At 30.9% G+C, this 9,839-nt stretch overlaps 1 protein-coding gene across 1 annotated transcript; it reads left to right on the plus strand.

The window, feature by feature from the left end:
* The first annotated feature begins 6,516 nt into the window (after positions 1-6,516).
* On the plus strand, positions 6,517-9,839 carry LOC100807431 (phospholipase D alpha 4). The gene is made up of 4 exons (XM_003546621.4): positions 6,517-6,713; positions 6,838-7,395; positions 7,900-9,091; positions 9,313-9,839. Exons 1-4 carry the CDS (start codon positions 6,624-6,626, stop codon positions 9,750-9,752), a joined length of 2,280 nt encoding a protein of 759 aa, XP_003546669.1. The 5' UTR covers positions 6,517-6,623; the 3' UTR covers positions 9,753-9,839.

Here is a 9,839-nt window from a genome sequence, read left to right on the forward strand (position 1 = left end):
TATTCGTTATCAATTCTTTTGCTTCAATATTTTTGTTTTATCAGTTGTTAATTTAAGAATCAAATATAGCTACAAGGGTTTACGATAATTCAGTGCTCAACCATATGAGTTACACTCTTTAGATTTATGTTTTTATCATTGATCATGACAATGACTCCAAAATAAACAAAAATATATAATAATTACATTAAACTTTACATATATCTTATTAACATTAAGAAGAAGAAAAAATTCTCTTGGAATGATTTTATATCTAAGCAAGAGATTAAATCCAATATCTTATGATTTTAAAAATATATTGATACCATATAAAGAAATTATATTCAGTTTTTATAAAGTCCAACATATATATTTTTATCTTTATTTTAATATTAAGTTATCAAAAAGTAAGTCCTTAATAAATTTTATAAGTTAAATCAAACTTTTATGCCAGTTAAACCTAACATTTAAAAAATATTTTTGGTAGATAAATAAATCATTTTCAAATCCTATATTTTTAACTAAAATTAAGCTCAGACGTAACAAAATCTCTCTCAATGTAACCGATTTCCACCCTTATTTATAAATAATCTTATTTACAACTCCCGTTAAAGTTATTCAAACACGCAATCGAGAGAAAACAAGAGTGCACCACTCAAAATTTAATAATATTTTTTTTTAGTTTTAAATGACAAGAATAAAATATTCCATTTATATTTAAGAAAAGGGATGAAATGGAAGGAGCGGAGGAAACTATGATGTGATAGTATTATTTTAAATTATTACTTGAACTAAATAGCTGGACATATATTATATTTATATTTATATTGGTATTTTTTATTTTGCGATATTTATATTGCTACTAATGAAACGTGTCGATACATTTGCTTTGATTCATGTTTAATTTTGTAATTGATACAATATTTATATTAATTTTATGAAGTGGAAGAGAAAAGACGGTATTGTTCGAGATTGCTTTTTTTAAAGAGTTATAGATTATTGTTATTGATTTCTTCTTTTCTCTTGATCAATTGGATCATTGATTTCATCATTTCATGTACCACGCCAAACGAAGCTGTTCGTGTAGTTTGCATACTTTGCTTTGCAAATCACCCATAGCTTAGTATTTAATTGAGAAGATGGAAATATAGAAGATAAAAATTTAAAAAAATATTTAAATTTGCATCTTTTGGTCAAATTTTGTCTAATGATCAATTCGGTCTTTTTTTTTTTTATGCATTCGAGACTATGAGATTATATATTTCTTTGATCCTTTTGATTGGATTTTATCAAATGATCTACTCGATTTTAATTTTTTTGTGTTTATACACTCGAGACTATACGATTGTATATCTCTCTGATCCTTTGGATTTGATTGTGTAGAATAATTTACTCAGTGTTAGTCTGAGTGTGCTTAAATATTTGAGACTGTGAAATTGTGTTTCCTATGATGCTCTCAGTACATATTCAATGTTTTCATGTTATAACTTGAGATTGAAAAATTATATATCATTTAGTTTTTGTTGAGTCGACCTCTCAGGTCTATTGATTCGGATATTAAATGACCCCATTCAAATATAATATTATTATATAACTTGTATTAAACCTAAAAGGATGAGCAGCGCAGTTTTACATTTAAATGTTTTAAAACTAAATCTCTTTAAAATGAGGCACGATCTATCTACAACAACACAATTAACATAGAATGTAGAAGGCATGATAACGAAACATAAGCTTAGAGAACAGAGATGACAGAAGATGGCCATCCATAAGGGCGACACGCATAGTGCTAATTGCTGAATTGCTGATTCTGCAATGCCGTTGGGGAGGGGATTGATTGCCCAGTGGCACAGTGGGGACGAGAGATTATTACACACTTTTATTTGTACTACACGTTCCAGTTTAAGTGTTAAAAATTCAATCTAATTAAACAATTTCCCTTTTAATCTCATTCACGCAGCAAGACTATTCCGTGTAATATTCAAATTGGTCAGTTATACTTATACTTAATAAATAGTATATATACCACAGTGCAACATATCAAGGAGTTTAACCACTCAATGATTTTCAATGAATAAGATATTCTCAGTAATTATTGCTAATTAAAAGTTCCTTTAACATAAATTATATATATAAAATAATATATTAATCTAAAATTATTTAATATTTTATTCATATAGATAAATATTTACAAGATATATATTTGTAAAAATATACTAAAATATTCAAACTCAATTCTATTAAACCAAGATAATGTTAGAATGCTTGTATATTTGCTGGCTATCATAATATTGGTATAACATATTTATTAACTTTTTCTTTCTGTCAAAAAATTTATTTAGTTATTTATGTTGGTATTCTCTTTGTCTGAGTATGTTTTTTTCATCTCAAACTTAAATATAAAATTTTATTTAAAAAATCAAATTCAATATCAGTTAAACCTACGACATATTGATGTATAATATAATGAAATGTTTTTATAAATTTAATTAAAACACATATTGATTGCACTTAGTTATTATTATACTGTTAAAAGTTATTATTTTTAATGATTATTTAAGTTGTAATTAAATTATTTATTTTTGATAAATTTATGGAAATTTATATTTAATGTTTAACGTGAAGGATCCGACACTGAAAAGAGCCTCGTTGAAGGGACAAGGGTTGTGTCCGTCATGTGTGGATGAGAGCACATTGAAGGTTGTAGGGACGGCAAATATGAAAAGGCGAATCGTGGGTCTTGGCCAGCAAGGCCACGTGTCCACTCTTTCCATTTCGAGGGGTCCATCAAATACAATTATATAAAACACCCTTTGTTTTCTCTCAGTCTTTTGATTTGGTTCCACGATCATCATTCACCTCTACCATCTAACCTTTTGTAAATAACTTATGAATATCAAACAAGATATTCCCTTCATCTAAAATCACTTACCAATGCCGGCCATAGGCATATATATATATATATACATTGTCAAATGGATAAAATGAAATTACTGAAACTTCTTTATAGAACTGATTTCTTTCAATAAATTGTTTCTATGTGTACAAACTTAAAAATCAATTCCATAACTACATATACATATACATATATATATTTAAAGAATAAAATTGTCTCTCAACCATTCAACACATGTTGCACAGGGAAGTCAAATACTTTACAAAATTGAGATTTGGGGGTTTGAAAAGAATTTGATACATAACAATTGCAATTGGATCGATGCACCAATATTTTTTGGCGCCCATGCTTAACAGCTAAACATAGATGCCTAGGTAATTGAAAAGGAGATATATTATAGATATAAAAAATATATTTAAGCATAAATTAAATTTCTGGTTAAGTATAGTGCTGGAAAACTTCAGATTACGATTCTGAATTAACCCTATGGAGATATACTGCATAATATTTGTTTAGTGATCATAGCCTCGTAGGTTTGGGGAAGCATTTGTTTGTTGGTTTCTTATTTTGTTTTGTTTCTTTATTAATTTATTTCTTAAACTCACTTCAAGGGTGCTTCATTTCCTTCAACTCAATGCACTTTTTTAATTACAGGCACAAGCTCTGAAGTAATACTCAAACACACGCACATATCATATGAAAAAGATGATCAAATTTCTTAATTTCTGGCTCAATCTTTAAACTAAAGTTATTCAATCACACACACCAACACAAAGGTGTGGAGGAAGGGAGTTCGATGCCATTTTAAAAAAATATTGCTACGGAAAATAATTACTGTTGTATTTTTCACGTAATTTGCCAAAAGAAGACTTAAATTTTATATTCGTTTTTTAGATAATCGTCATTTTTAAAATTTTAATTAGTACTTTTAAATTTTATTATAATAGATAATATTTAACTATAATGCATTTATTAAATACGAGGAAGTTTATGTGAAGTTTAATAAATAAAAATTTGTTTAATGCGTGAAAATTGACAGATATTAAGGGTTAGTTTTTCATTTGTTCTAGAAAAATAATTAATGATCAGTAAACAATTCCATGAAATATATTATTGAAAATTAAATTTAAGTGTAATATATTCATAAAACACGAGTAAGTTTGTGTAACTTTTAGAAATAGAAAGAATTTTGTATAATATGCGTATAATGGAGGTTGAGGTAGTTTATTTTGATCTTTTAACTTTAATTGCCTTTTTATATTTTTACTAAATAAAATGAAAAAATATTGGCCAAGTAAGAGAATCATATAATCGAATTAATGTACATAATGATTTTGTAATTCTTATTAAAATCTTAATCTTAAATAATAATTATTTTGATGACTCTTTTTTGTGTTGCTTGAGAGGATCAAATGCCCTGCTTTCACCTTTGTTTCCATCAATAATCATGGGCATTTAGTGGTCAGGAGTTCTTCTGATTCTTTGCTTCTGGAAGCTTACTTTATTTGTGAAACTAATTTCCTAATCACATGATGAATATGGGGTATAGCAGGCAGACCTTAACATAGCTTTCAGACTTCCGCGCTCAATGCTTAAAGAAACCGTTTATGTTATTCAAGCTTCAAGGATTTATGCTTCTTTCTTCTGTATATAGGTATGTATGTGGCTCTCCTTTAATTTGGAGTTATTTTGTTCTTTTCTATTCATTATTAATATTGTAACTGTTATTTATTGATTCAATATTTTAATATAACATTTTATTAATAAATATATTAAAAAAAAAGGGAAACACGCGAGCTTCCTTTTTTCTTTTTATAGCATAAATAAACGTTTATTTAGTTACAGTCCCGATGGAAGAGCAAACCATTATTTTTTCAAAGTTGAAGGGCATCTCTGCAAATTACCATGTACATACAAAGTTGGTCTAATGTAGTTACGTTTGTATTTTTTTAAAGGAGATATATTTTTATTTTACAATAATCACACCGTAGATACAACTTCATACATATTATTCCAACCCTCATCATTAAGTTAACCCTAGTTAGTGTAGATGTAAGTTTCTGTTTTTGGTGTAGGTGTAAGCAAATTATTTTGTTGAAAATAATTTTGATAATTCAATTACGTATTAAATTATAATTATAATGATATAGTTTGCTTCCAAACTTTCAACCAAAAGTTTAAATAATTGTGAAATTTTAATGTTGTTAATCAATTTTTGTCAAATATTTAATAGATTTGACTAATTGATAAATGATGTGATAATCCAATTTTTGTTGTCACATTATTTATCATAATGTCATGTCAACATATTACTAATATGATGTATTTAATTATCACAAAATCATCATGTCACCCATTAACACACATCATTTATCACATCATCTATTAGTGTTACATCAATAAAATTTATTAAATATTTACAAGAAATTAAGCGATGGATCAAAATTATATAATTACAATATTTTGTGAACAAATTCACTCAAATAAAATATATAGAATTAAAATCACACAGTTACAATATTTATACAATAACAAAAGTAAGTCACTTAATCCTAAAAATGAATTCATCATTCCATAAAATCTTAGTCTTTTAATATATTTTATTAATGTAAGTACTACAATTTTCTAATATTTTTGTGAAACTTTTTTATGGTTTTTTTATTAATGTAGTTTTTGTGATGGTTAAAAGTTACATTAAATTACATTAAAAATCTAAAAGATTAACACAATGATATAAGATCTCATTATATGAGCGAAAATGATTTATTTAGCAACTGGATCCATGTTTAATCCTTACTGTGTGTAAAATTATCTTAGATCAATGTTAGTCACGTACCGCCAACATGATTAGTTTCTTAGGAGACGGATGATATCTATGATTTAAGACAAAAAAAATTACAGTAAAAAAAGTTATATTAAATTCTAACAAATTTAAATTTAGTAAAATCAATATCTATATAAAGAAGAAGAAAAATCTTCCAACATCTATTTCTATTTTCACGATATTCAATTTTAAACTTTTACTGAAATAGGATAAAGCTCTTGTCACTTCATATGGATTAACAGGCTTTGTTACGTGGGCAAATTTACAACAACGAATAGATTCATGCACTTGTATTAACATAGCATAACTCAGTTTACGTATAATTAAGTCTCCTCTTGCGTGATCTCTATGTTAAACAGAGATAAGTTTACTTTCTTTTGGGTGAAAAGAGACAAGTTTCCTTTTGTCACATGGCAATATCTTTAACGCATACAAACCAAAAAAATTGAAACAAAAGCACTCGTATAAAATTTTATCTGATAATAAAAGAATGTTTATTTTGTCAATGAGTATCTTCCGAACATTCCTCGTATGTGTAACGACTAACCGAGAATATACGAAATGCTCGACCAATGTTTTGAATTGGTCTCACAGTCACTGACGCCGAAAAATTGTGATTTGAGTTTAAGAAACTTGAGCTTCAAGCGAAAACTTGTGTTTTGGGATAGAATAGACGTGACGGTTGGCTGTTACTATACGTCTAAATTATGCATAATTCCACAAGTTTTCCCAAACTGTCTTCCAATAGTTCAATTGCATTTTAAGGTTCCTTTTGCTTCTTCGTCTGCAACACCAAACTTTACAACCTTTATATATATGAATTATGTCTTTGGTAACAGTTGTAACTTGACCTCCATTCCCTCATAAGTCAAAACACACTGCATTTTTTTTTATCTTCAATTTCCTCCTTGTGAATATTGGATAATGGAGGAAAAGCCTAAGCTCCTCATCCATGGAACAATTGAAGCTACCATCTTCAATGCCACACCTTACTCACCTTCGTTTCCCTTCAATGTAAGCTCACATGACTATAATGCTATCTACATATTTACATGTTTTTAGTTAGCTATCATGTGAAATTGTGCATTATTCTGTGGAAAGTACTCATACCATGTATCAATTTCTATTTTTTTTTCAGTGTGTATGCACAAATGGAAAGCCTGCTTATGTGACCATCAACATAGACAACAATAGGGTGGCGAAAACGACCCAAGAACATGAACGTGTGTGGAACCAAACCTTTCAGATTCAGTGTGCTCATCCAGAAGACTCAACTACCACAATTACACTGAAAACATCATGCTCCGTTTTGGGAAAATTCCACGTGCAGGCCAAGCGGTTGAAGGAAGAGAGTTTGATCAATGGTTTCTTCCCTCTCCTTATGGAAAATGGAAAACCAAATCCACAACTAAAATTAAGATTCATGTTATGGTTCAAGCCAGCAGATATGGAACCAAGTTGGACAAAGATACTAAGCAATGGGGAATTTCAAGGGCTGAGGGATGCTACATTCCCACAAAGGTCCAATTGCCAGGTTAAACTCTATCATGATGCTCACCATTCCTCTACTTTCCAACCTCCTTTTGATCTATGTGGAGCACCAAGAAAGCTGTGGGAAGATGTCTATAAAGCCATTGAGGGTGCAAACTATTTGATTTATATTGCAGGCTGGTCTTTCAATCCCAAGATGGTTCTGGTAAGTATGATCTCATTTCAAATTCTTATGGTTATGTTTGAATAAACCTCTCAACAAATAGAAAAACAAAATAAGAATGTAAAACAAATTAAGCTTCTCTGATGAGTTAAAATTAATGTATCCATAAATCAATATATTAAAACTTTCATTTAGCTTCTCCTAAAGTTAATTTTAACTTATGCATAAGCTAATTTAGAAGAAACTTAATTAATTCTCTCTTTTTATTTTCTTTCTCAGTGCTTATATTGAGAAGATATATTCTCTTTTGAAAAAAAGTCTTTTTTTTTGCTTAATCCGCCTTTACTAAAGATGAAGGAGTACACTTGTTTGTAATCCAACTAATAAGGGAAAGGTTTAAGATTACATATAATTTAACTAATGATAAAAATTTAAAACAAAAGTTTTAATATATCAGGATCCTTAGGAACCCAAAACAAAATTTACTAATTTATCATAGACATGAAACATATATAAGCCTTGAGAAATTTTTCCAAACATGTGCAGGTTAGAGATCCACAAACAGAAATCCCACATGCTAGGGAGATAAAGCTGGGTGAACTATTGAAGAAGAAGGCAGAGGAAGGAGTAGCTGTGAGGGTTATGATTTGGGATGATGAAACATCTTTGCCTTTTATTAAGAACAAAGGTGTGATGAAGACTCATGATGAGGACGCTTTTGCCTACTTCAAACACACAAAAGTAATATGCAGAAAGTGTCCCAGGTTACACCACGAGTTTCCCACACTCTTTGCTCACCATCAGAAGACCATAACTGTGGACACCAGAGCACCCAACTCTGTTCGTGCCAGAGAAATTATGAGCTTTTTGGGTGGTGTAGATTTGTGCGATGGTCGGTATGACACAGAGAAACACTCACTGTTTCAGACACTCACCGAGGAATCACATTACCATGACTTCTACCAGACAAACATAGCAGGAGCTAGCCTCAACAAAGGAGGGCCAAGAGAGCCTTGGCATGATGCTCATGCTAGTGTAACTGGTGATGCTGCTTGGGATGTGTTAACCAATTTTGAGCAAAGATGGACAAAGCAATGTGATGCTTCTCTTCTAGTCCCTGCCAACACTCTAGAAAATCTCATTCCCACATGCTCAAGCCCTCCCAAAGAGAGGAATTGGAAAGTTCAAGTATACAGGTCAATTGACCATGTGTCTGCTAGCCAGTTGTTTAGAAAGCTAACTGTGGAGAGAAGCATCCATGAAGCCTATGTTGAAGCAATTAGGCGTGCCGATAGGTTTGTGTACATCGAAAACCAATATTTTATTGGGGGGTGCCATTTGTGGCAGAAAGATAGGCATAGTGGATGCAGGAATCTGATTCCGGTCGAGATTGCACTCAAGGTGGTCAGTAAGATTAAAGCAAGAGAGAGGTTTGCAGTGTACATAGTCATCCCAATGTGGCCAGAAGGAGTGCCTGAAAGTGAACCAGTTCAAGATATACTGCACTGGACCAGAGAAACAATGATAATGATGTATAAGTTGATTGGAGAAGCAATAATAGAAAGTGGTGAGCCAGGACATCCAAGAGATTACTTGAATTTCTTCTGCCTTGCAAATAGGGAAAAGAAGGGAAAAGAGGAGTATCTTTCACCACATTCTCCCCATCCTGAAACACAATACTGGAATGCACAAAAAAATAGGAGGTTCCCGGTTTATGTTCACTCCAAGATCATGATAGGTATGATTATATTACTCTCCAATTAAATTTGTTTCCCCACTACTTTGCATAAAAGCTTATTTGGAATAATGTTACTTTTAATTTTATTCAATATTGTGCAAGTGAATTTGTTTAAATACCTAATGCATAAGCATCAAAGTAATTGAGTTGTATAATTGTGGTACAAACTGTATTGATATTGTAGATTAACTAAGCTATGTTGGTGTTGCTTGTGCCAACAGTGGACGATATATACATATTAATAGGATCAGCCAATGTGAACCAAAGATCCATGGATGGGCAAAGGGACACTGAGATTGCCATTGGGGCCTACCAATCTCAAGATGGAGCTGATCACCACATTATAAGCCGTGGTGATATTCATGCATACAGAATGTCACTGTGGTATGAGCACACTGGAATCACTGAGGAATTGTTCTTAGAGCCAGAAAGTTTGTCATGTGTTAAGAGAATGCTGTCAATAGGGGATCACATGTGGGGAGTCTACAGTAGTGAAGAAACTGTGGACATGGAAGGTGTGCACCTTGTAAGTTACCCTGTGAAAGTAACACAAGAAGGGTCTGTGAAGGATACGGTTGATGGTGGAGATCATTTTCCTGACACAAAATCTCCAGTGAAGGGGAAAAGATCAAAATTCTTAGCCCCTATCTTTACTACTTAACCATACAACTGAGACATGGACACACAGACTAGACTGACCATTCTTTTGCTTTTCTTTTTTCACACCGAAATAAAGTGTTCTTATTTA

The sequence above is a fragment of the Glycine max genome, chromosome 15 (genome assembly GCF_000004515.6).
Source record: "Glycine max cultivar Williams 82 chromosome 15, Glycine_max_v4.0, whole genome shotgun sequence".
In the NCBI taxonomy this organism is placed as follows: Eukaryota; Viridiplantae; Streptophyta; class Magnoliopsida; order Fabales; family Fabaceae; genus Glycine; species Glycine max.

Excerpts from the sequence above, each read along its gene's own strand:
- LOC100807431 (XM_003546621.4), top strand. The coding sequence starts at position 6,624 with ATGGAGGAAAAGCCTAAGCTCCTCATCCATGGAACAATTGAAGCTACC. Across the intron at positions 6,714-6,837 it reads CACCTTCGTTTCCCTTCAAT|TGTGTATGCACAAATGGAAA; the intron begins GTAAGCTCACAT and ends TTTTTTTTTCAG. Across the intron at positions 9,092-9,312 it reads TCACTCCAAGATCATGATAG|TGGACGATATATACATATTA; the intron begins GTATGATTATAT and ends TTGTGCCAACAG.